Source organism: Protopterus annectens, chromosome 9.part0 (assembly GCF_019279795.1).
Source record: "Protopterus annectens isolate FY-2018-M chromosome 9.part0, PAN1.0, whole genome shotgun sequence".
Classification (NCBI taxonomy): domain Eukaryota; kingdom Metazoa; phylum Chordata; order Ceratodontiformes; family Protopteridae; genus Protopterus; species Protopterus annectens.
The window spans coordinates 453,462,155-453,489,996 of NC_056743.1; the positions used below are offsets into that span (position 1 = coordinate 453,462,155).

Here is a 27,842-nt window from a genome sequence, read left to right on the forward strand (position 1 = left end):
GCTGGGAAGTTAGCCACCTCTGTTTTTAGGAGCCAAAAGTTGGCTTTAGAGAGTTTTTTCAGGATGGTCACCTTAGCGGGGGATGTAGGTGAGATGGAGATTTCCATGGTGATCAGTTTGTGGTAATGACTGACTTCCACATGGCACTTGTAGGCCAGAACACTACAGCTAGACAGTTTATCACTGAAATCATAAATGAAAGCCTCTTAGATGATAAATACTGTTCTTGAAGCATACCAAGGAAAATTCACAAGAGTAACGTAAAAAAATTGCAGAATATCCACTCTAAAATACTGAAATGACAGTCATAAATGGAGATATATTTTTAGCGCTTTCGTCCTTTTGCTTTTAATAAGACTTCTTCAGAGGCAGTGATTAAAATAAATGAACATTTCATTTCACCAGTTTAAAAAGCAGTGCTTATAAAATCACATGACAATTGCATCCAATCATATTTAACCTATGGATGAAATCAGTTCCCACTGTATCATATTTATTAGAACCTATGGGGGTGAAACATTTCATCAATGAAATAGCTTCAGTGAAAAGAGGCTATCTTAAAGAAACAATCAAAAATTTAATTAATTCATTCAAAGGCTATTAGTTTGTGGACTGTCATTCCCCATGATTGCTATATTTGCAATGGCTTTGGCCACCCACAAATGGCAGAAGAACAGTAGAAACTTAGTGAATTGCCTGTGGAATGGAAGTCATCCGGGAAACTAGACCACTGTGGCAAGAAAACATGCTCTGTTGCCATCATATGCCTTAAGTGTTGAATAACACCCAATACCTGACATGATACTGAAAACAAGCTACTCTGAGAGATCATGTGCTGTTGTATAATGCTTCTTTGAATTAGCTGGGGACCAGAAAGGAGCTCTTGGAAAACATTTACATGTTGAAATAGGTACTTGCTCTACATATGCAATGTATTTAATTTATCTGCTGGCCTGTACCATTTTATCTGGAGTTATTCTACACCACCACCCAAGCTGCATACATCTGTGTTCCCAAGTGGGATGCAGGTCAAGTTAATGGCTCCTTCCTTCTCAGTGCTTTATGTGTTTGGTAAGGCTGTTTAGTATCTCATTTTGGAATGGCTTGGGGCCTTTGGTCCACAGTGCATTTTAAAATTTAAAATCATTTTGTGTAGTGCAAACCTTTTAGAATGCTGCCATTTCAGTCACTTCTGCACACTTACATAAAATGGATATGCAGGATATTTATCTTCATATTGCAATAAATGAGGCTCATGACAGGTTCCTTCACATCACACTGGCATGTCAGAGATACTAATTCAGGGCCTCACCTTTTGGCTTGTCCTATGTGCCATATTTTTGTTGCCTGCTGTTGGCAGCAACTGGGAGATTCTGTGTTTCCTTATCTGGACACCTTGCTGCTTTTAACATCATTCCTACAGTACTTGATAAATCACAGGGATAATTCTGTGCAACTTTCATATCTGCTAGGATTGATGGTGTATCCTAAGAAGTCTTATTTCAGCTGCCCCTAGAGGGTAATCATGACTGCCAGCCATGATTTTCTCTGTTTGGAGAGGACATCAGCCTTTGAAGAACTTTCCAGTTTATTTTGTAATCTTTAATGCTCGTATCTGCTTTCATTTCAACATTTCAGTTTGCCAGACTGGGAGATCTTAGCTTTGAACATGCCACTCCACTGCACAGGGTTTGTTTATTATGGCACGGAATGCTTACTGAATTTCCCTTTTGAAGTGATGTTAAGTACCTTACTGAAACTGTAAATCTTCTAAGGGTGTTTAGTCATTAGTCTGTACTCCCAGTCTCCAATCCTTCTGAGGCTTATTCAGAGCATTTCAGAAGGATATTGTTCCTCATATTGTTGACAGTTCCATCTTTTTGGAGCAGAAAAGAAATTGAGAAGGACAGACCCCTTCTCTTCCCTTCACTGATGCCTTCTCATTGTCATGTCAGTGTCAGGGCACTAAAGGAAAGGAATGTACTTCTGAAGAATGAATACTTTGTAATATCAAGCCATGACAATGACTTCAGGGGTATGATGTAGAATCTTAAGCCATAACAATGACTCCAGGGGTATGATGTAGAATCTTAAGCCATAACAATGACTCCAGGGGTATGATGTAGAATTTCAAGCCACAACAATCACTCCAGGGGTACAATATATAACCTCCAGCCATAACAATAACTCCAGGGGTACATTATATAATCTTAAACTGTAACATTCACTCCAGGGATATGATATATTCTCTCAAACCATAACAGTGCCTCTAGGGGTATGATATATAATCTCAAGACATAACAATGACTCCAGGGGTATGATATATACTCTCAAGCCATAACAGTGCCGCTAGGGGTATGCTATGTAATCTCAAGCCGTAACAATGACTCCAGGGGTATGATATATAATCTCAAGACATAACAATGACTCCCGGGGTATGATATATAATCTTAAAACATAACAATGACTCCAGAGGTATGATATATAATCTCAAGCCATAACAATGACTCCAGGGTTATCATATATATTCTTAAACCATAGCAATGACTCCAGGGCTAGACATATAATCTCAACCCATATGAATGACTCCAGGGGTACAATCTATAATCTCGAGCAATACCAATGACTCCAGGAGTAGGGTGTATTCAGTATATCATGAACTACTGACTTAAAATCCATAGAAATTTTGAAGTTATAATAAGATGAATAAACACTTGTCTTCATAGTCTGTGTTTATTTATTATGTATTTGCTTCTTATGACATTTGATATGTATATGTGATATGGAGGGCAGGGATTAGTGTAATGGTTGATGTCTTTACTTCAGAGATACATGGTGCTTGTAACCTCTGATTATTGCATATGCAATCCATTAACATGATAGATGAAAGACTTTGCTGGTCTAATATCTATTTTACAGAGAAGAGGTGAGATACAAGCTTATATGTTTTACTTACTTCTACAACAGTTGGCTTACACTCTTGAAGGACAGATTATTGCTCTAAAGTGCACCACTGTCATGTAATTAAGCTCCACCCATATTAAGGTTTATTATGTTCCATGCAAATTTTAGTTAGTGCCCCATTAGTTAATTAAACCTAGGGAAACTAAAAGAAATAAGAAAAAATAGAAAGGCTCACCCAGACACTGCTACACTTTGCTGTGAGGGAAAGGTTAGTTTGCTTTTTATTTGTTGTATTACTTTATTGCCTTTTTCTATTTTGAATACTGTGATTTGTTTTATTTACCTTGTGTTTTACTTGTATTATTCTTTTAACTGCATATTAAAACTTGAAAAGAGACCACAGCTCTGTCTTTTGTGAGTCAGGCAGAATTATTTCCCCACTCTCCCACCCGGTTACTGTAGTGTTCTTAAACACCACTGTCTGTCTAGTTGCCTTCCCCTTATGTTAATTTGACCATATATCTCATTTCATCTCTGTTTTTACTGGCTTGTATGAGTAAGCACAACATTATCATTTTGTGAAATCACTCCCCTTCAGCTATTTAAATGTATTGGTCATCCTACTGTATTCCATAGTACCAGAATACAAAAGTGACCACTCCCTTTCAATCTATCTTGCTTTTTTAAAAATAGTGACTCTCCACTAAAACTTAACTTTTTAGACAGGTAAAACTTAAGTTACCTACTTTCACATCTAACTCCTCTGTGCACACTGCAGTGTTTAGGATAAACCATTTTTTCATCTTACCTTTAAGCATCCCTGTGACTAGCACTTGCTTTAAAACCTGCTGGGAAGCACTAGGAAGTTTTAAACTGATACAAGCACTCAACTCTCCTTGTTAATAAGGAGAAATTAATCATAGGCACTAAACAGCCTATAATGGCAAAGTACCTTGCTAAGGTAAGGGAAAATAGCTCTTGTACTTTACAAAAAAAGCACCAAACCAGGCATGTCCATGGGTCAGCTTCCGGTGATTTCTCCTGTCCACCTGGTGAATCTGAGCATACTGGGGCAATGCAGCAATTGCCTCATGTACACAGACAACCCTCTCCTCCTACCACCCAACACTACAACCTGCGAGAGATGCACTTACATAGCCAAACTGGAAGCAAAGCTCTCTAGACAGTCAAGAGGAGAAGGTTAACATCTGCACTACACCTCAAGCAACACATAGCCCTTCTAAACCCACACCACCAACACCCACACATAGCAACACTAAACCACATATGTGGAGGCCCTTAACAGTAACCTGCCCAAGCAACAAGGACCTCCGAAGTTGAAACGCAAACAAACACCAATCACAACCAAAGTGTCACATAGCTCATGACACCAGTGTGCCACCGAACAACAGCCCCTAATGCAAGACAACGTACCCAACACTTTAGTCATAGGTGACTATAGTCAGGCACACTGATGTCCCACTCACCAGGCTAAACAAGGAGAAAATTGCAGTCAGCTGTCTGTCAGGTGCTAATATCCACCACATAACGCATGCACTCAAGTCACTCCACAACAAGTACAAATATGACTCTGTCATTGTCCATGTTGGAGTGAATGACTTGAGATGTACCTCCCTGGACTATATGAAAAGAGACATGGAAGAGCTCTCTGATAATGTGGCCCAGGCTGGTATGATCCTAGCCCTGAGTAGCATCCTGCCTTCGCTCAGAATGATACCACAGTATAAGGACAAAATGATTGGCTTCAACAATTGGCTAAGCTTCCGGTGTCATTCAAAGGGGATCCAGTATCTGTCTGCCTGGGATGACATGATCGACAGACCACGATACTTTGCCAGAGAGGGTCTGCACCTGTCACCCCTTGGATTCAGGTTACTGACTAAGGCTCTTGCCACCCCTATAGTGCCTTTTTTAGGCAAAGTTCAAAGGACAAAACCACCACCGTAACAGATGCAAGCATGCAAAATCTGAAGATGTTCTTTATCTCACATTGCTGCAGTCCTTACACTTGGGTAGTCCGCTGTCCTCGGTCGGCCCGAATATCAAAGTATAAGGCTGACGTCGGTCAAGGCGCATTTGACTGACATCAGGACGTCAGGGTACAAATGCGCATGACCGACGTCATATCCTTAGTCTTTTTTGCCGCATGGTCCGATGCAGAAGCAGTATTGCAAGTGCCGGTTGGCGTTCTGAGATTTTTCGATTTCGAAGTTTCAGACCGAGTTCAAAGTTGGCTAAGTACCCCGTTGAGGAATATTTTAGTTTTTTCTTGCCTCAGTGATTTACCGGATGTCAGAAAAAGTCAATAATTGCATTTCTTGTGGGAAACAGATACCGCATAGAGATTATCATACTTTGTGTATTCCTTGCTTAGGGCCTGTGCACGACGTTGTTGGCTGTCGCTCTTGTGCTAGATTTAATAAACGCACTATAAAGAGGAGGTTGGATTGTGCAAAGTTAGTCTTTGGGAAGCGGTGCAATTATAAAATGCCGTCGGATGCTCCGGCGCCGCTTCTAAGAAGCGCAAGGACAAAGCAGTTAAGCCTAGGCTGGAAGAACCGTCTGTACCGGACGCCGGTTCTTTAGAGGTGTCGGTGGAGCCGGTGGCTCCACCGGAGGTTTCTTTGTGTTCCCAGGGTGAGTCTTTAGTATTGCAAGATGTGGCCTCTCAGGAGGCAAGTCAAGCTGAGGGGGCTTCTCAGGTTACTATACTCCCCTCTCTTCCTAGGGTGGTTAGGCCCTCTCCTTCTGTTTCTAAGGCTTCTCCCAGGGGCAGGCCAGGTTTAGCTTCAGTTGGTGTTACCCCTAGCTCTTCAGGTACTGTGCCCAAGAAGCATATGCTTAAAATGGCAGAAGATTTGATTACTTTGATTAGGGGTTCTATGCCCCCTCCTGATAAGAGGCCTAGGGTGGAGCCTGAGCTAGGGGGTTTTGAGCAGGCTTCAGATGTGTCAGAGTCTTCGGCTGAAGACTTGCAGGAGTACTCTCCTTATTCTGATTCTGATGTGGATGATTCTACTCCTTCTGCTTCTCCTCCTGAGGATTTTTCTTTTTCAGAAACTCTTCATTCCATGAGGGAGCATTTTAAGTGGGAAGGCCAGGACTTCTCTGATTGCAGGAAAAGGCTTAGGGAATTTTTGTTTTTACCCCAGCATAGGCCTTTGGCTATACCTCCTGTTTTGGATGTAGTGGAAGATGTTTTTACAGAGGCTTCGCTTAATCCTGATTCTTTGCCTCCTGCTCCTGTTAAGCCGGATAGGTATTACAGGGTGCCTGAAGCTCATAAGTATCTTTTTAAGAGTCCTAGGGCAGACCCAGAAACTGTTAGCCAGGGGCCTAAAGGTGTCAAGGCTTCTGTTGTTAAGAATCCGGTTCCGGCAGACAAAGAGGCTAGGGCCTTGGATAGATGGGGAAAGAAAGTTTATACTTCTTCCACTCTGGCTATGAGGGCTTTGAATTGCCAGTTTCACATGTTGAAATACCAAAACTATCTCCTTTCACAATTAAAGTCTAAGGTTGATGCTCTGGCTGTAGGTATTGATTGTAAAGAGTTGCAAGATTTAGTACATGTTTCTGAACAGGTGGGTAAGCATTCTTTGCAATGTGGTTTTGATGCTGTACAGGCTTCGTCTAGGGTGGCTGCCACTGGGTCAGTTCTTCGCAGGCACGTCTGGCTAAGGGATCAAAATTTGTCTGAACATGTTAAAACAAGGATTTTAGATGCTCCTTTACAATCTGACGTGTTGTTTGGTCCTCCTGTTGAGGCAGTTTTAAAGAAAATGGAAGACAAAGCTAAGTCTATGCAGACTGTTAAAGATTTTTTGCAGGTTCAGCCTCCAAAGTTTAGCAGAAATTGGCCTGCTAAAGGGTGGACGTATCCTTCTTATGATTCCCAGTCTAGGGGTAGATCTAGACGTGGTAGGGGCAGAGCTCAGGGCTCTTTCAGGCCTAGAACAGGGAGTTCTCCTGCACAGTCTTCAGGTGAGGGCAGGGGTCAATCCTTTCGTAAACAGACCCAATGACCTACCTTTTCAGCTGCCAGAGCCTTCTCGTCTGGCAGCACCTTTGGGAGGAAGGTTGGCACTTTTCAAAGAAAATTGGAGTTTAATTACCCAAGACAAATGGGTATTGGATATCATACACCGAGGATACAGGTTTTATTTCCATACCTTGCCTCCTTTCAGAGGCATGCCAGACGTTCCTCCTCAACAAAGAATAGAGGCTCACAAGCAAATTTCTCTGTTACTTCAACTAGGGGCCATACAGCCGGTCCCTATGCCAGAAGTGGGCCTAGGATTTTATTCTCGCCTGTTCCTAGTACCAAAGAAGGGGAACACGTGGAGACCAATTTTGGATCTATCTATCCTCAACACTTATCTGGACATTCCCAAGTTCAAAATGTTGACGTTACAACAGCTTTTGCCTCTGCTGGGCAAGGATCATTGGATGGTAACTTTGGATCTCAAGGAGGCTTACCTTCATGTTCCTATCAGACTAAGTTGCAAGAAGTATCTGCGTTTTCGAGCTGGGACTTTTCACTATCAGTTCTCTGCATTGCCCTTTGGCTTATCTACTGCGCCAAGAGTGTTCACAAAAGTTCTGGCTCCAGTGATTGCTTTCTTCAGGCTGAAAGGAATACAGATCTATCCTTATTTGGACGACTGCCTGATTCTGGCTCAAGGAAGGGAAGAGCTTCTTCGTCATTTGGAATATGTGACAGCAGTGCTAAGATGCCTAGGGTATTCTGTGAACGAAATAAAGTCCAGTCTAGTACCCTCTCAAGACATGTGCTTTCTGGGTGTGAGACTGAATACAGCATCCCAGATGGCCTTTTTAACCCCGGACAAACAAAAGAGTCTATCCCTTTACTTCCATCAGCTATCTCATCAGTCCGGGCTGACTGCAAGGACAGTCCTTCAAGCCTTAGGGTTCATGGCATCTTGTATTCTGGTGCTTCCCAATGCCAAACTGCATATGAGGAAGCTACAATGGTATCTCAAAAATGTATGGACACAGCACTGCCAGGATCTAGACACTGTCATTCAAATAATACCTTGCATTCAAAAGGAATTTTTGTGGTGGGCTCAGGAATGTCACCTAAACAAGGGACTCTCTGTGACCCGGCCAGAGGCGAGTCAGATTTTAACGACAGATGCCTCAGACAAAGCTTGGGGAGCTCATCTAAATGGAAAGTGGATACAAGACAAGTGGCCTGCCAGACTACAACATTTACATATCAATCTAAAGGAGATGTTAGCAGTCCAGTTTGCATTAATAGCTTTCAAGGATTTACTTCTTCCAGGGCAGGTGTTGATTCTAACAGACAACACAACTGTCATGTGGTACATCAACAAGCAAGGGGAACGATTCTTATCCTCTATGCAGGCAAGCAATGATTTTGTGGGAGACTGCTCTCAGTTTACAACTCAATCTTCAGGCAAGGTTTCTGCCAGGAGCACAGAACTCCTTAGCAGATGTGTTGAGCAGACGAATTATGGATCCCCACGAGTGGAAATTGGATCCTCATGTGTTTCAGAAATTGACAGTGTCATGGGGAACTCCAGACATAGATCTGTTCGCTTCTCCACTAAACCATCAGCTGCCAAAGTTTTGCACAAAAGGTTTCATCCCACAGCTTGGAAAGTGGATGCTCTTTCTTTCAATTGGAGCAATCTTCATGTGTATGCCTTTCCACCTCTGCCTCTCCTCCCAAAGGTACTTCTAAAGGTCAGACAGGACAAGCCGAGGATGATTTTAATAGCTCCAGATTGGCCTCGACAGCACTGGTACCCATTACTGAGAAGTCTGGTACGGAAGCCTCCATGGCCTTTGCCTTCGATTCCACACCTGTTGTCACAGGAGGACAGCCATTTGCTCAATGTCAAACTTCACTCTCTTCACCTAACAGCCTGGCATATTCTGTTTTGAACCATAGAGGGTCTCAACTTCCACAACAAGTTTTGAATGTGATTTTGGAAGCTAGAAGGCCTAGTACAAGGAAAGTGTACGCAGATAAATGGAAAAGATTTTTATTTTGGAGTGCAGCAAAAGATTTTGATGTTTCTGAGCCTAATTTGAGTGTGGCTCTTCAATATCTTACTGAGTTACTGGACAAAGGTTTGTCTTTCTCTTCTATTAAGGTTCATGCTGCAGCAATTTCGGCTCACTATGATTGTGACCCACCATTGTTTTCTCATTCTTTGTTCAAGCAATTTCTTAGAGGGGCAAAGAATATAAGACCCCCATGAAGAGCTCCTACTCCTGCTTGGGATCTCAATTTTGTGTTGGAGAAACTCACTCTACAACCTTTTGAGCCTGCAGCTACTTCTGAGTTGAAATATTTGTCATGGAAGACTGATTTTTTGTTGGCAATTACCTCTGCAAGAAGGGTTTCTGAATTGCAGGCCCTTATGGCGGTTGAGCCTTTCTTGATTTTCCATAAGGATAGGGTATCATTACGTACTAATCCTTCCTTTATGCCTAAGGTGGTTTCTAGTGTGGCTTTAAACCAAACTATTCATTTGCCTACTTTTTATGCAAATCCCCAAAATAAAGGGGAAAAGATTTTGCACACTTTAGATGTACACAGGCAGTTGCGATATTATTTGGACAGAACTAAAGGGTTCAGGCAGTCTCAGCAGTTGTTTGTTTCTTTTGCTTTGAGTTCTCAGGGCAAGCCTGTGTCAAAACAAACTATTTCTAAGTGGATTGGGTTTTGCATTGCTTTCTGTTATTCCCATCATGGCAAGGAGATTCCAGCTGGGATTAGGCCTCATTCCACTAGGGCTACTGCCACTTCAACAGCTTTTGAGGGGAGTGGCAACCAAGGATATTTTGGAGGCAGCTACTTGGAGTTCAGTGCATACTTTCTCTAGGCATTATCACCTGCCACTTTACTCTAAATCCAGGGCTGGTTTTGCCACTGCTGTTTTGCAGGGCATCTTGGCAGCTCCTGCTTCCTTGTAGTTAGCCATCCTCCCTTACCTCTGCTTTGGGATTCTACCCAAGTGTAAGGACTGCAGCAATGTGAGATGAAGAACATAGTACAGTTTTGTACCTACCATAAATGTAGATGTTCGAAGATCCACATTGCTGCAGTCCAATTTACCCTCCCTCCTTCCCCTCTGTAGTTAGAGGTGGTTGTGTGGGTTGGGTTGTACATTTTGTGTATTTTGTATATATTGTACATATAGTTAGTGCAAGGGTGGTGGGTTGGTTGTTTGCTGTCTTTTGGTTTTGACCTTTATTTTTAGGGTCTTCTGACATCTGGGGCAAGAAAAGACTGAGGATATGACGTCGGTCATGCGCATTTGTACCCTGACGTCCTGATGTCAGTCAAATGCGCCTTGACCGACGTCAGCCTTATACTTTGATATTCGGGCCGACCAAGGACAGCGGACTACCCAAGTGTAAGGACTGCAGCAATGTGGATCTTCGAACATCTACATTTATGGTAGGTACAAAACTGTACTGTAATGCTACTCAATGCTAGAAGTCTAAACATCAAAATGCACTCTCTCGAGGCACTCCTAAAAATGGATAACATCAATATCTGTGCAGTAACTGAGACCTGGTTCAAGGCTCCAGAGAGCACCGCTGCAGTACCAGGCTACAACTCTTACCACACTTTTCGGCCACCAAACCAGGACCAAAGCACTAAAGGTGGAGGAGTGTCCATATTCACCAAGGATATTCACTACACCAGGCTAGTTGCCCAACACAATGCGTCTGAAATTCTCCAGGTGCAACTAACACTAGGAAAGACTGCAATCCAAATTGTAGCTTGCTACAGATCCCCCACCATGCCCCAAGATTCTCACTACACCTTTCTAAACATACTGGAAAATATTAAGATACAACCAAACACCCTAATACTGGATGATTTCAACTACCCTGCCATTAACTGGGAAAACTACTCGGGTACCAACACCCTTGCCCAATGGTTCTTGGAATTCATAAATTCCAATGCCCTGGATCAACTAATCCTTAGTCCTACCAGCGGCTGCAATATCCTAGATCTGGTCATTACCAACATGGGAAATCGATGCTCCACACCTAAGGTCACCCCCTCGTTGGTCAGGTCTGACCATAAGCTAATCACTTTTGACATCCACATCCCACCCCTACCCCCCAGTAAGGAAGCCTCAGTAAAAAAATTCTCCAAAGCCAACTTCATGCTACTGAAGTCAGAAGTGACAAACTTCATGACACCCATGCAGACGGGAACTGAAAGCTCGACTGCTGAATCCTACACTAAGGCACTGTACGACCACATCCACTCGGGCATGAATCGTGCCATCCCCAATAGAACCAAGATGCTCTCCTCCAAAAAAAGGAAACCAATCTGGTGGTCCCTTGCCATAAGCAAACTTTACAACAAAAGGAAGAAACTGTTGCAGAAAAGAGGAAAATCCCAGGATGCAAAAAACTCCCTTACCAGCCTCAGTAAGAAGTTGAGATTCCTCATAAAATCCTCCAAAGCGAGTTACAAAAATAAAATTGCCAAAGATTCCAAAGACAAGCACAAGGCATTCTATAGCTATGTCAAGAATCTAAATGGCAATGCTCAGATCTGCTCTGAGCTACAACAGAATGGCATTAAATATACTGATCCCAAGGATATTGCCAATATCTTGGCAGATCGATTCAGTGCAAACATCACCCCCCTCTCACCCCCTAAAGTGCCCATCTCAATACCAAAAGATTGCCAAATTCTGGTAATAATGGCCACACAAGTAGAAAACGCACCCTTCAAAGCTAAGAATACAGCATCCATGGGCCCAGACATCCCAGGCTGTGTATATGAACTACAAAAAGAACTGGCACCTCACCTAAGTGTCATGTTTAATCATAGCCTCACCACAGGCTTTGTGCCCACTGAGTGGCGCACAGCTACAGTTATCCCACTCCACAAGGGGGGATCCACCTTGGATCCAGGGAACTACTGCCCCATCAGTCTGACAAGCCTGATCTGCAAGGCCATAGAACTTATTATCATGGAACTTATAAACAAAGACATTGACAATCTTCAAACACTGGACTCCAAGCAATTTGGGTTTGTGAAGGGCCAATCTTGTCTCCTGAACCTGATTGACTTCTTTGAATCAGTCTCTAGAGCTGTGGACTAGGGTAAGATGGTCCACACAGCCTATCTGGACCTCGCCAAGGCCTTCAACACCATCTCCCACTCTGGAATCATAGATAAACTTACTAAGCTGAGCATTAATCCCTATGTCACTCGATGGGTTGCCAACTGGCTTACTGACAGAACCCACACTGTAAAAGTAGCCGACTCCAAATCCCGCTCCAGACAAGTGACAAGTGGAGTACCTCAGGGTTCAGTCCTGGGACTGCTCTTGTTTGGCATTTACTTCTCTGAAGTACAGGCCAACATTAAGGGACTCTGGCTAACAAAGTTCGCAGATGATAGCAAACTGGGAGCCATTATCGAATCCCCAAATGGTGTGGATATTCTACAAAAGGGCCTTACAGAAACAGATGCTTGGTGCCAGAGCCATGGGCTGAAGCTCAATGCCAAGAAATGTATAGTTATCCCCTTTGGGAAAACACATGTACCCGTGAATTACCACATAGATGGCAGTACACTAAACACCAAAAATGTGATGAGGCTTAGGGACACAGGTGGACAGTGGTCTCACCTTCGATAACCATATTGCCACAACAGTCAGGAAATCCTTTTATGTGGCACACCTCATCACTAAGGGCTTTTCATCCAGAAAAAAGGAGGTCATTGTCCCACTGTACTCCTCCCTCATTAGACCTATTATAGAATACCACACCCCGTTTGGTATGTACCTCTCAAGACATCTGCAACAACTAGAAAAGCCACAGAAATACCTCACTAAAAGAATCACAGGCCTAAAACAGATGCCCTATGCTGACCATCTAAAAAAACTCCACCTATACTTTGTCACATATCGTCTACTCAGAGGCGATCTCTACTTAACATACAAGGCCATGTCAAACCCAGAGCTGTTGGGCATGCTACACTTAAAGAAATCCCAATCTCTTAGAGCCACACGTTCCAGGGATCTAAACCTTGTCATCACAATGAACAAAACATGCTGGAGGGATAGGTTCCTGACCCAGAGACTCCCCAGACTCTGGAATAGACTGCCCATACATGTCAAGCAGAGCACCTCTTTGGCCCTCTTCAAAAGGAACCTTGATGATTGGATGGGAGATAGGAAATTCACCCCGGGGATCATGTCAGTCACCCTGCTAGACAGGGGTCCAGGGAAGTAAATACTGTGGGAAGAAATAGCCAGGGAATTGTTATGGCTAGGCTTATATAGGCCCTATAGCTGATAGCCTAGTACCAACCTATGAACAAGACAGGAGTAAAGGAGGAAGAGGAGGAATGACAACAGGATGGATGAAGAAAGAAAGAAAAGTAGTCGGTGTGTTTTTTTTTTTTTTTATTTTGGTGGTGTCTCCTTATTTATAAAGGATATGCACACCTCCAGACTAGTAGCCCAGCATAACGCATCTGAGATACTCCAGGTACAACTAACATTGGGTAAGATGGCGATTCAGGTTGTAGCCTGCTATTGGTCCCCAACCATGTCCCAAGACTCTCACTCCACATTCCTAAGCACCCTGAAAACTATTAAGATCCAAATCAACACTCTCATATTAGGTGACTTCAACTACCCCTCCATCAGCTGGGAAAACTACTCATGCACCAGTACACTGGTCCAACGCTTCCTGGAATTCATCACTTCCAATGCCCTTGACCAGCTCATTCTTACCCCCACTAGAGGAAGCAACATCCTTGACCTGGTTATTAGTAACATGGGCATCCGTTACTCTACACCAATATTCACTTCCTCCTTGGTTAGATCCGACTACAAACTAATCACCATGGAAATCCACATCTCACCCACACCCCCTGCAAAGGTATCGACCATGAAAAACTTCTCCAAAGCTGACTTTGGACTCCTAAAAACAGAGGTGGCTAACTTCACGGCACCCATGACAATGGAAAATAGATGGATGACTGCCGAATCATACACCAGTGCACTGTACAAACACGTACATAGCCATACCCAACAGAACCAAGATGCTGTCCTCCAAAAAAAGGAAGCCAGTCTGGTTGTCTCCTGCCATTAATAAACTCTACAACAGAAGGAAGAAACTGTTGCAGAAAAAGGTGAAGTCCCAAGACTGGAAAAATTCCCTTATTAGCCTCAATAAAAAGTTGAGATCTCTCATCAGAAGGCAGAATTGCGGCAGACACTAAACGCAACCACAAAGCCTTCTATAGTTATATCAAGGATCTCCATGGCAATACCCAGATTTGCTCTGAGTTACTGCACAATGGTACCTGCTATACTGAGCCAACAGATATTGCCAACATACTGGCCGACAGATTCAGTGCCAGCTTTACCCCCCCCCCCCAAAAGACCAATCTCAATACCGGAAGAATGCCAGGCACCCAACATTACTGCAGCATAGGTAAGCTGCATTGTCTAATGCCAAGAATACAGTTTCCATGGGACCCAACAATATCCCTGGCCATATTCTACGTGAATTAAAAAGTGAACTGACACCACATCTGTGTGCTCTGTTCACTCATAGCCTCACCTCAGGCTTTGTCCCTACCGAATGACCCACTGCTACAGTCATCCCTCTCCATAATGGAGGAGCGACTACAGACCATGGAAATTATCACCCCATTAGCCTGACGAGTCTGATATGTAAGGCTATGGAGCACATCATCATGCTCCTAATTAACAAGGCTATAGGGAATCTCCAAACTCTAGATCTCACGCAATTTGGTTTTGTGAAAGGTAGATCATGCCACCTCAACCTGGTTGACTTCTTTGAGTCAGTCACCAGAGCAGTGGATGAAGGTAAGGTAGTTCATATAGACCACCTCGATGTGGCCAAGGCCTTTGATACCATTCCTCACTAGGGAATTATTGATAAACTCAACAAACTAGGCATCAACCCTATATCGTTAGGTGGGTTGCAAATTGGCTCACAGATAGAACCCGCAGTGTGAAAGTAGCGGACTCCAAGTCAGACTGCCGACCAGTCACGAGTGGAGTCCTACAGGGATGGGTCCTGGGTCCTCTCCTGTTTAGCATCTACTTCTCAGAAGTCCAGGCCAACAAGGAGGCTGACCGAATTCATAGATGACTGCAAGCTGGAAGCCATTAGCTCCCGAAATGATATATACATCCTACAGAAAGGCCTCACTGAGACCAATGACTGTTGTCAAAACCATGGCCTTAAGCTTAATGCCAAGTCATCCCCTTTGGGAAAAACTCAGTTCCCACTAATTACCACATCAATGGTAGCCCACTGAACACTGAAGGCATTATAAGAGATCTGGGGACACAGGTTGACAGCAACCTTTCCTTCGACCACCACATTGCCACTGTGGTCAAAAAGTCCTTCTATGTAGCACACCTCATTACCAAGGGTTTTTCATCCAGGAAGAAAGAGGTCATCATTTCTCTCTACTCTTCCCTTATTAGACCAACCAAAGAGTATAATGCCCTTTTTGGCATGTAGCTCACTAGACACCTGCAACAGTTGGAGAGACCACAAAAGTACCTCACGAAGAGGATCCTAGGCCTTAAACACATGTCCTACATGAACAGACTCAAAAAAACTCCAGCTATTCTCTGTCTCATATCGTCTACTAAGAGGCGAGCTCTGCTTGACTTACAAAGCCATGTCTGCCCCAGCTCTGTTAGAAGTGCTACATCTAAAGAAATCCCAATCCATCCACACCACATGCTCCAGAGACCTCAACCTCATTACCACAACCAACAGAACATGCTGGAGGGACAGGTTCATAACCCAGAAACTACCCATGCTCTGGAATAGACTTCCCATACATGTCAAGCAGAGCACCTCACTAGCCCTCTTCAAGCGAAATCTTGATGAGTGTATGGGTAATAGAAATTTCACCCCGGGGATCACTCCAGTGGCTCTACTTGATAGAGGCACTGGGAACTAACGACGGGTTGCATAATGCCAGGGCACTTTTATGGGCTAGGCTTGTAAAGGCTCCAGGGCCATTAGCCTGGTACACACCTATGAACCTATGAACCTTTTGTAAAGAGCTGATGATGAATAGAGGGTGTGAATTTCCTAGTTTCTTCAAAAGAAAGCATGGACATGGGAAAGATTTAAGTAGCTAGCTGAGATTTGTTAATTGTTATCCCAAAATAGTAGAGATAGTGGAGCAGTTACTATATGCTTTCAAAATCTGTTTTCAGACCTTGCATCTACATTATTTCCCTGAGAAGGAGGTTCCAGAATGGGGGCAGCCATGTTTAATGCACTCTGTGTCTTGAAGCATTATGTATGTAAAAGAAATTGAGTGAGTTGGTGTTGTCACATCTAACCTTCTTAGTTCAAGTTTAATGATAGAGCACATTTGTAAGGTGTACATTGTTGCTTTTTAATAAATTATAAGTACTAGTCCATTTTGAATATAGTCCAATTTTGTTTAATGCCAGATCATTATATAATCAGGGCAGTTCATTAGTGCAGTTTGCTGTACATGCTGGCAGAACAGTGTAAATTTATCAAACTCTTGAGGTGCAATATTTAGCAGTACTGAGGGTCTGTGTTAGAGAACCAACAGAATATGGGTAATTCCAAATATTTCTGGAGATTTGGGATTGATGCATTATCTGACTTTGTGAAGACTGCCTAGAATTTGCATGAATTGTTTCCCATAGTATGAGAGGCATACCAGTGTTAGTTGGTGGCCAAGGTGGCCACTAGATGATTTTTTAGGCACATTCCCAGTGGGCTACCATAAACTAATTGTCATGTAGAGCATAGAAGAGTAGTCAGAAGGCCATTTTGCTACAGCAAACAGGACATTTTATATTTTTATTCTTAAGGGTAACATGTTTATCCATAAGCCAGTCCTGAAGGGAATAAAGATGCAGTTGTAGTTTGTCCTGTACAACGTTTGCAGTGTTAGATCACAATGTCACCCACAGATTGCATCAGCTTAAGAGAAGTGTTAGATCAAAATGTCGCCCACATGTGTCATCTGGTTGTCTCCACATGTATCCCAGGGTACAGAGGCATTTTTAGTACCACCAAGTTACCGTTTTCAGTTTTACAGGCAGGCTGATGTTCTGCTGGTGAAAGTATGAAACTAGAGTATTAATCAGTCAACATAAAATGCATCATTCAACTAACGTTAGTATTCATTAAATGTACTTTTTGTTGAGCTACAGTTGTTTATTGGTACAGAAGTACTAGCTGATGGGATAGCATATACAACATCTGCATATGCGTGTTGATTTACACCTGTTTATGGTTACTGAAGCACTAGCTGATGGGATAGCACATAACATCTGCATATGCGTGTTGAGTTACAGCTGTTTATGGTTACAGAAGTACTAGATGATGGGATAGCACATACAACATCTGCATATGAGTGCTCTCTCTCAGATGCCAGTGGTGATTCTGCAAGGCAGTCATCATTAACATGAAAGCCATACGTGATGAATATGTCATGAATAGTGAATTTGTATACTACGATAACTGCAAATAGCAGATGGCTTAACAGTATATATATCCTTAATTTTTTCTTGACCGAGCTTCCTCATCATAAAGTTGCAGGTCCAAGAGGTGTGAAAATAGAGCAGCTGAACTGTCATGGTGGAAGAATAGGTTGGACAGCCATGATGCTACAGAGATGAGCATGACTGAGTAATTTTACAACTAAGTGTAAAATGTTTATTCTACAAAATATTCTCATAACTGCCACCAACGTTTATGCTTGTTTTTCCGTCTGCAGCTTGGATACACCCCTCTGCACCAGGCGGCTCAGCAGGGTCACACAGATGTCGTCACATTATTGTTAAAGCATGGAGCATCTCCAAACGAAACTAATTTGGTGGGTAGCACTCTCAACTTTTATGATATATACAGGTCTGTTTTAGTGTAATGACTACTCATCCCCTCAGAGGTGGCCCTGTTTACAAGTATTAATTCTCCAGCACTTTGGTATTCAGGGAGTCATTTTGTCAAATCTCTTCCCTTTACCTACACTAGCAGTTCTGGCACAGATCTAGCCCATAATACTGGTTAATGACCTAACAGTTGGTGCAGTAGGTTAAAGCTCTGAACTGCAGTTCCTGTGGTGCAGGGTTTGATTCTCTCAGCCTTTATGTCCCTGAGCAAATCACTTAAGCAGACATTACTCCCAAGTTGCCTCTCAAAAGGAACTGTGTGTCCAGTGAGCCCACCTGGTTAACAGGTGGCTATTATTATTATTATTATTATTATTATTATTATTATTATTATTATTATTATTACTGCTTTATATTTCAGAATTATTATCAGATCACTGTGGTGTGATATCAGCCTTGGTAATAGTTTTACTTTCTAGTTTACAAGTCAGGGGTGGCACTGCTGCTATTTACAGTCATGATTTGGATTATTTTAGTAGTGCAGGGCCCAAGGATGCAGGCCAGCTGCATCCAGTACCATCTTAGTGAACAAGGTTGTCTAATGCATGTTTCTGAATAGCTTGTTTTGTCTATAAATTCAGCTTAATGTAAAATTTACCATTATTTTATGTTTAGACATAAACAGTGGTATTTCGGAAATGCTTTATAAACTCTTGCTTTTCTAGCCTATTCCTTCCCAGTCACACATGAAACTTACCCTCAGCATCCCTCATAGCATTATAGATGATTCTTGTGAAGAATGAACAGCAGAGCCCATGTGGTTCCTTTTCGGGCATTGTGCCTTCAGAACATATTTGGGTCTTCCAAAAGATGAGTGGTATCCAGACTTCTTTTTGTCTCTTCTGTTCACTTTATCTTCTGTTCCCTTGGTCTACTGTGCACTGAATTTGTGAGAGAATATCCCATCTCTGTCATGCGGCAGAGCGACAAGTCCCTGCATGCACCCAGAATTTGCATGCATTGGAATCATGGGTGTGCACCATGATTGTTAGGCATTGGGCTGGAATTGTATTGGAGAGGTAGATGCTCATTCCTTTTAGCAACAAGAAATAGAATCACAGATGCATGTCTGTTAAATAGGCCTGCACTGGTGTCTGTGTCCTGAGTCTTAGACTGGCATGTAGCAGAGTCAGTAGGCACTTGTCCTTTATACTGGCATGTATTGAGATCATGGATGTGTACTCCTTAGTCAAGTATAAGTAAAGGTGTGGGTGCATATTCCTCAGATTGACATACTTGTCCCTTGGACTGTTGTGCATTTGAGACATAGATGCATATCATTTAGCTGCCATACGGATGAGTCAATCATAGGATCATAGGCAGTTACTAGACTATTGGCCCTGAGACCCTTATAAGCCTAGCCAAAGGTTTAGCCCATGTTTAGACAAAGCAGCACCTGATGCCCCTGTCCAGCAGGGACATGGGTGGAATCCCAGGGGTATATTTTCTGTTTCCCATACAGTTATCCAGATTCTGCTTAAAAAGGGGTAAAGAGATACCCTGCTTGATGTGGAGAGGGAGGCTATTCCATAGATGGGGGAGTCTCTGAGACACTAATCTGTCTAGCTAACAAGTCTTGTTGATGTCACAGACCAGGTTGAGGCCACGCATGCGGGTTACTCGAGTGGAGCTTGACTTGCGGATATGCAGCACTCCCATCAAGGTGGGGTCCGTGATCACCTTGTATGCCAGACAGAGGTCACTTCTGAGGAGTTTGTATGAAACTGAGTAGAGGGATAAAGCTTTTAGCCTATCTGTGTATGGTAGATGTTTGAGCCCTGGATTCTCCTGGTGAGGAACCTCTGTGGTCTCTCCAGCTGCTGCATGTGCTTTGCATGGTACATGTCGAAAGGGGCGTTGTACTCAATAATGGGCCTTATAATGGAAGAATACAGGGATGTTATGACCTCCTTGTCCCTGGATGAGCTACCCTTACTTATGAGGTGGGCCATGTAGAAGGCTTTCCGTACAATGGAAGCAACATGGTGGTCAAAAATCAGGTTGCTATCAACCTGGGTGCCCAAATCCCTCACAACTGATTGAGTGCTTAGGACATTGTTATTAATGTGTTAATTTGTGAGGATGTCACTCTCCCAAAAGGGGATGATGATGCATTTTTTGGTATTCAGATTTAGGCCATGTTTCTGGCACCAGTCATTTGTCTGAGTGAGACCCTCTTGGAGGATGTTCACATCACTAGGGGAATTGATGACACTACCCAGCTTTTAGCCATCTGCAAACTTGGTTAGCTATAGGCCACTGTTTTCGGCCTGCACCTCAGAAAAGTATATCCCAAATAACAGAGGCTCCAAGACCAAACCCTGGGGTATGCCATTTGTTACGGGTCTACAGCTTGAGGTGGCTTCCCCTATTTTGACTACATGGGTTCTATCAGTGAGCCAGTTTGCTACCCATCTGGTAACATATGGATTGATGCCTAGTTGAGAGAGTTTATCTATTATGCCCGTGTGGGGAATAGTGTCAAAGGCTTTGGCCAGGTCAAGGTAGGCAGTGTGCACTGTCTTCCCCTCATCCATGGCTTTGGTGACTGTCTCAAAGAAGTCGACCAAAGTTAGCAGACAACGACCTCCCCTTGACGAAGCCAAACTGTGTGGGATCAAGTATTTGGAGGCTGTCAATGTCCTTGTTAATGAGGTCCATGATAATCCATTCCATGGCCTTGCAGATCAGGCTAGTTAGGCTAATGGGTCTATAATTTCCCAGATCGGTGGATGCTCCACCTTTGTGTAAAGGGATGACAGCGACTGTCCTCCACTCAGCAGGGATAATGCCAGTACTCAGCCTTTGGTTGAATAGGGTGCTTAATGGCGCTGCAGGTTCCTGCCTGAGTTCATGTAGGATGCAGCCTGGGATGTTATCGGGTCCTATGGAGGCTGTATTTTTTGCCTTTGAGAGAGCAGTGATGACCTATTCCTAAATATAAGGGGAAGGGGGCAGGTACTGAGGATGTCCTGATTTACTGATGGGGTACAAAGGGGTAAAGTTTTCACTGAATCTTTCAGCCAGCAAGTTTGCTATATCTGTGGCATTTGTATATGTAATGTCCTTGACCACCAGTTCTGAACAGCTCTTGGTGCTTCCTTTGAGGTTGCGTACATATGTGAAGAAGACCTTATGATTGTCTTTATGATTGTCTCTAGTAGATGTGGCCAATTTGGACTCGAAGTTTGCTTTGGAGGAGTTCACTAGTGCTCTCATTTGCTTGTTCAGGCTAAGGAGACATTGCTTCCAATTGGGCACTTGCTCCTTCTTGGTCTTGGACAGCAATTTTTTCCTTTTGTTATAGAGTTTATTTATTGCAGATGTCCACCAGACAAGTTTACTCTTCCTTGCGGAGGATGATTTATTCCTGTTGGGTATTCCTGATTCCATGCATCTATATAAATGCTCATATTGTGCTTTGGTGTATTTTTGGATATTGGTGCCAGTTCCTACAGAGGTGGAGGGGGCTGTGAAGCTGTTTATACCATCCCTCAAGAGGCTGTAATCAACTTTGGAGAAGTTATGTATCATCCTAGCTACAGGGGGGTTGGGGGAGATGGTGACTTTGAAAGTGACTTCTTTGTTGTTGGATCTTACCAGGGAGTATGATACTATAGGGATGCTGCAGTGGTAACTCATGTTGGTTAATACCAAGTCTAAGATATTATCACCCCTTGTGGGGGTACTGACTAGCTGTTCCAATGGATTTGCATTGACAAAATCAAGAAATCTCTGGGCATTTGTGTTCTGGCATGAGTAGTTCTTCCAATCTAAGTTTGGGAAGTTAAAATCACTCAGGATCAGGGTAAAGGGCTAAATCTTGATAGATTCGAACAGGTCTAAATAGGCAGATTGGGCATCTTGAGTCAGATTTGGGGGCCGGTAGCTAGCTATGATTTGAATAGGGGTCTTGTCAATGGTTAACTGCACCTGGAGTGTCTTCTGTGCCTCATACTGTTTGACCAGCCTGGAGGTGTATATGTCTTTAATGTATATTGAAACTCCACCTCGTTTGGTTTTACTGGGGTCTGAATGTATGATAGGATGAGTAACCAGGTAAGGATGGGGTGCTCTCTGCAGCTTTGAACCAGGTTTCTGTGAATGCACAGATGTCAGCATTTTGCAGGGTTAGGAATGCTTGTAATGAGTGCAGTTTCATGTTTAGACTCCTAGCGTTTAACAGCATGACCTTTAATTTGTATTTTGTTGAAATTTTTATGTTGGTAGTTTTAACCTCATCACTCACTTTTCCTAAAAAAGGCACTACAGGAGAGGCAAGAGCCTTTTCCAGAAGCCTGAAGCCCAGGTGAGACAGTTGTAGGCCATCTCTGACAAAGCATTGTGGGCTCTCGATCATATCTTCCCTATCTGTCAGGTACTGGATCCCCCTGGAATGACACCAGAAACTAAGCCAATTGTTACCTCAATACAAACAGAAAATGATTGACTTTATCATTCTTGGTGACTGCTGAATGCTGCTTAAGGCTAGGGACATACCTGCCTGGGACACATAATCAGTGAGCTCAATCATGTCTCTCTTCATATAGTCCAGAGAGGTACATCTCAAGTCATTCACACCATAATGGACTATGACAAAGTCATAACAGTACCTGTGAGAGGCACATCTGTGTGTCTCACAATGGAGTCTCCTATGACTAATATATTGGGTTTATGGTGAAGCCTTAGTGGTTGTGAGGCACAGATGTGTGGACTATGAGTGGTATGTGGTGTGGAGGGCTGTGGAAATCGCATGTGCTTTTGCCTTGGAGATCTCGTTTGTTTAGGTATGTTTATGTGGAGGACCCCTGCATATGTAGGTGTGTGTTATGCAGGTGTGGGGGGTGTTTGAGGTGTAGTGATTGTGTTAACATCCTTTTCTGTGCCAGATATACTGGCTTGAGGGGGAGAGAGCTTGGACTCTAGGTTCCTAATGTAATTGCATCTCTCACAGATTGTGTTCCTAGGTGGTAGTAGTAGATGGTTGTCTGTGTACATGAGACAGTTGCTACACTATCTCAGGATGCCCATGTATCTCTGGCTGGCATACAGTGGAGTCTTGGAAGCATCTCTCTCAAGCTAGAATACACTGAACATGCAGATACATGTTTTTTTTTTTCTGTGTTTATGGAGTTATACGTGTGAATCTACATGTGCATAGTCCCTTTGGATGTATTGTGCAGCTTGAAAATTCAGTGCCAAGTGCTATGATCTTGGTTATTTATTTATTTATTTTATTTATTTATTACAGTTGGTGACCAGGGAGGTCCACTGGGCCCGAGAGCCCATTTTCAGTGGAGGCCCGGGGAGAAAAGCTCCACAGTAAAATGTTACATCCCAATGAAAATACAAATAAATAAAAAATACAAAAACTTAAAATACAAAGAAAAAACATATATACTGTTTTTTTTTACAGTCAAAATAGGTGGAAATTCCACAGACATCTGGAAAAATAATTCAATATTGGGGTCATTCATAGTTAAGTAACTAGGATGTAAAAATGAGTATTCTCCTGGAGGATGAGTGGTATTAAGTATAAGGTCGGGAGTAAATATATTTGTTGCATTAATAATGAAGGATGAAGGGGGAAATTAGTAAGGTATGAAGTTTAGCCAGGAGAGAAGGAAGATGAGAGCTTGGGAGGAAAAGAATGAAGAGTGCAGTTACATTTTCTTTGAGTTAGTAGGTAGCAATGGAGTTGTGTTTTGAAGGAGTGTAGGTTATCGCATGTCCTCAGAGTAGAGGGCAGGGCGTTCCATTTTTTTACTAGGGAAAAGGAGAGTAGAAGTTGACCAGCTGGGCGCTTGGGTTTGTGGATGGAAATAAGGTTTTGATAAGAAGATCTAAGTGGTCTGGGGGGGATATATGGTTGAAAAATATTGGATAGTGCGGGGCAGCTTGTAGGTTGGAATATTAGTTTGTGGGCAGAGACAATTTGGAGGAAGTCTAGTTGATTAGGGAGTTCAAGCCATTTTAAAGTTTGTAAGGAGGTGCAGTGATGAGAGCGGGAATTTGCCTTGGTGGCGAATTTGGAGATTTTATTGTAGGATACTTCCAGTTTAGAGGTTAGGGTGGAAGATAGATTAGTAAGCAGAGGAGCCCCATATAGAAGAGATGGGAGGAGATATGTAGTGGCCAGGGTCTGTCTAGTAGAAGGGGAGAGGAATTGATTGTTTCTGTACAATAGGCCGAGTTTTATGTGGGTTTTCTGGATGTTAAGATGGATGTGGGTATTGAATTTTAAGTGTTCATCAATGGTGACCCCTAGGATTTTGGCAGAGGGAACAATGTCAATGATGGAGTTGTTTAGGCTAGTAATTTTAAATGAGTTTTTTTCTGTGGGGGTGGGGTGGATTTGGAGTGAGTAAATAGAAGAATCTTAGTTTTGTCAGCGTTAAGTGAGAGGTGGTTTTGGTGCATCCATTTTTCAGTGGTTGAGAAGGCAGTTTGAGGTAGAGACTTGAGATCTGTAAGGTTGGAGGCATAGCAGATCAAAGTTAATATTTTATTTATTTATTGACATTTGTTAACCGGGTTTATCCAACTGAGCTTGTGGCCCATTTTCAGTGGAGACCCGAGGAGAAAAGCTCCAGTAATACATTTTAAAACAAGTACAATTTTAAACAATATTGATATAGTAACAGTTATAGCAAAAGAATTCACAAATATTTTGGGTTACATGCATAAAGTTAAAGTTGCATTAAAAAGAAGCTAAGTAACAATTTTACATTGATATAGTTTAATAGGTCAACGATAAACATTTTTTGTTTGTATAAAATTGTGCAAATGCATAGACACATTGGAGAGAGAGGTGTAATGAGGTACTAAGTATGGTCCTTTTGAGGGTACATAAAGGGAAGGAAGACTAGGTAGGGTCATGGCAAGGGCAGGTTCTGGAATTGAGAAAATGAGCTTTTAGTTCATTTTTAAAGTGTGAGGTGTGGGAGATTGAATGTAAGTCAAGGGGAAGTTTGTTCCAAGCATGGGCAAGGGAGTGTTTGTAGAGTAGTTTGCCTACTGACCTTTTTGGGTGGTAGATATCAAGTAATTGTTGGTTAGAAGTATGGAGGGTCCAGGATGGGATGTAGATGGAGACTAAGGAAGATAGAGATGGACAGAAGGAGGGTTTATAAAGAATAGAGTGTAGCATATGAAATTGATAAGATAGCAGAAACTGGGGAAGTTCAAGCCATTGAAGAGAGTTTAAAGAAATACAGTGGTGTGAGTTGTATGGGGAGTTAGTAATGAATCTGGCTATTTTATGGCAAGTCTGTAGCAGTTTGTTTACAGTGGAGGCCTGGATATTGGTAAGAACTGGGGTGGCATATAAGAGGGAGGGGAGGAGGAGTGCCTGGCCCAGGGTAAGTCTAGATTCAGGGTTTAGGAATTTTTTGTTCCGATATAGCAGACCTAGTTTCTGGTTTGTTTTTTTATACATTGGAGTATGTGTAGGTTGAACTTGAGTTCGTCATCGATAATGACCCCTAGGAGTTTTGTGTGGGTGTCAGGTTGGATGTTTGTATTCTTAGAAGATGTAATAAAAAAAGGAGGTTTTATGATGAGAAAGAGAACGGGGAAGGAAAAGTAGGAGTTTGGTCTTTTTGGGATTTAGGATCAATAGGTTGTGAGAGAGCCATTGTTCAGTGGATAGTAGGGCCTGTTGGGTCAGGGAGTGTAGTTCAGGAATGTTATTTGAGATGGATATAAGTGTGGAGTCATCGGCATACTGAATAAGGGAGGATTCTTTGCATGAGGTGAAAGATCGTTGGTGAAGATGTTAAACAAAAGGGGTCCCAAGATGGAGCCTTGGGGAGCACCAGTGGAGATGGGAAGGAAAGGTGAGGAGGATGAGAGCCATTTGACAGATTGTTCCCTGCCAGATAGGTAACTATTAAACCAGGCAAGTGTGGAGGGGGATAGGTGGAGATTTGCAAGTTTGGATAGTAGTAGAGGATGAGAGACAGTATTGAAGGCTTTGGAGAGATCTATGAAGAGACAGGAAATGAGTTTAGTGTTGTCTAGGGCCTCTGAAATGATATGAGTGAAGGAGAGGAGGGCAGTGGTGGTGCTGTGGTGAGGACGAAATCCGTGTTGGGTAGGGGCAAGTAAGTGGTGTGTGAGGAGGTGATTGAGAAGCTGTGAGTGAATACATTTTTCTAATATCTTGGAGAGGGGGGACAGAATGGCAATGGGTCTGTAGTTTGAGGGGGTCAGTGGAGTTTCCACCTTTATGAAGAGGGATAGTGAAGAAAGGTTTCCAAAGGGTGGGGACAGTTGATTCCAGAATAGATTGATTAATTAGTATAGATACAGGATAGGCAATTGAGTCAGCAGCAAGTTTGAGGAATGTAGGAGATAGATTGTCAGTGGAAGGGAGAGCAAGGTTTTAGCTTGAGTAGTAGAGATCTGATGTAAGTAAAGGGAACGGGCTCAAAAGAAAACAAAGTTGTGTTAGTGGGACTTGGAGAGGTGGGTGTCGAAGTAGAGTTTGGCTTAGAGGTTACCAGATTTTGGATGGAAGAGATGAAGTGTTTATTCAGGAGGGTAGCTGTTTCCTGAGAGGAAGTGTTAGGGTATGGGGAGGGATTAGAGGGCTTTCCAGGATAGAGGATGTTGTTGAGAGTTGACCAACATTTTCGAGGATTGGATTTATTGTTAAGCTGAGCAGAGCTATACTATAACTTTTTGTCATTAGTTGTATGTTTTTTTGCAAGGTTCCTCCATTGTCTGTATTTTTGAAGAAAAGGTGGTGGTTTAATTTTAGTCCAGGTTTTCCAAGCATGATCTCCTTGTTTCATAAGGGACCTAGTCTCTTTGGAGAGCCAGGGAGCATGGTTTGATTTTACTCTGATCTTCCTAGAGGGAGCTAAGGAGTTTAGAGTATTCATGAAGATGCTATTGAAAGTGCTTACAGCATCATTTAGGGGGAGGTGTTTTAGATGGACCAGTCTATGTTGTGGAGAATGGACTTAAATTGGGGTGAATTGAATGTCGATAATTTTCGACAGTCTTTGATAAGGTGGGGTTTAGTAATATGGGAGTAGTGTCTTAAGATGGTGGTAGGGAGATGATCACTGAGAGAGTCAGGTAAGGTGGTGGGATTGTGGTATTGGTGTGGGGAATTGGTAAAGATCCAGTCTATGATGGAGCTGGAAGTGGAATTTTTATGGAAGCGAGTGGGAGATGTTATAAGTTGGTGGAAGCTGTGTAGGTGGATACTGAGTTGGAGGGAGTCATTTGTGAGTTTGGACCAATCAATGTTGACATCACCAAGGATAACTGTCAACCACTGAATGCTTCTTAATTGCACTGTGTCCATAAGGAAGGATAATTGGCTGGTAGGACTTTGATTTATTATATTATATTATATTATATTATATTATATTATATTATATTATATTATATTATATCATAGTCCTGAGGTTATCAAAAAAGTTTTTTTTCTGCTGAAGAAATAAATTGTTATATTTCAGGCGGTAGTGGTGCTGCGGTAGCGTTGTCGCCTCACAGCAAGACGTTGTCCCGTTCGATTCTCAGCTAGAGCATCTTCTGTGTGGAGGCATGCGTGAATGGGCGTGCCTTCATTGAAGGTTGTGCGTCAGGGCTGGTAACTCGGCATGTAAAAATCCACTACCAAACATTAACGGACCGGAGTTCCGCTGTGGCGACCCCTAACCGGGATAAGCCGAAAGACACATTACATTATATTTTATATATATATATATATATATATATATATATATAATGTAGACCAGACCCAAGTGAGTGTTTTTCACTCGTAACAAGTTACTGTAGTAATCGTAAAGTGTAAGGATAAAATCCTGACCAAAGAAGACCTTGCTGTCATAGTGGTAATGGATACAAGTTAAAACAGGTGTCACAACATGGTATGCAGGACAGTTAATGGTGGATACTCTTTATATCATGGGATTTGGCTTT

General features: G+C 42.6%; 1 protein-coding gene across 3 annotated transcripts in view; it reads left to right on the top strand.

The window, feature by feature from the left end:
• ANK1 (ankyrin 1) overlaps nt 1–27,842 on the top strand; it is a 1,899,552-nt gene that overhangs the window by 937,738 nt on the left and 933,972 nt on the right. For all 3 annotated transcript variants that reach the window (XM_044082993.1, XM_044082990.1, XM_044082992.1), the window contains exon 20: nt 17,729–17,827. In XM_044082993.1, the coding sequence (XP_043938928.1) occupies nt 17,729–17,827 (99 nt within the window). The remainder of the gene's footprint in view (nt 1–17,728; nt 17,828–27,842) is intronic.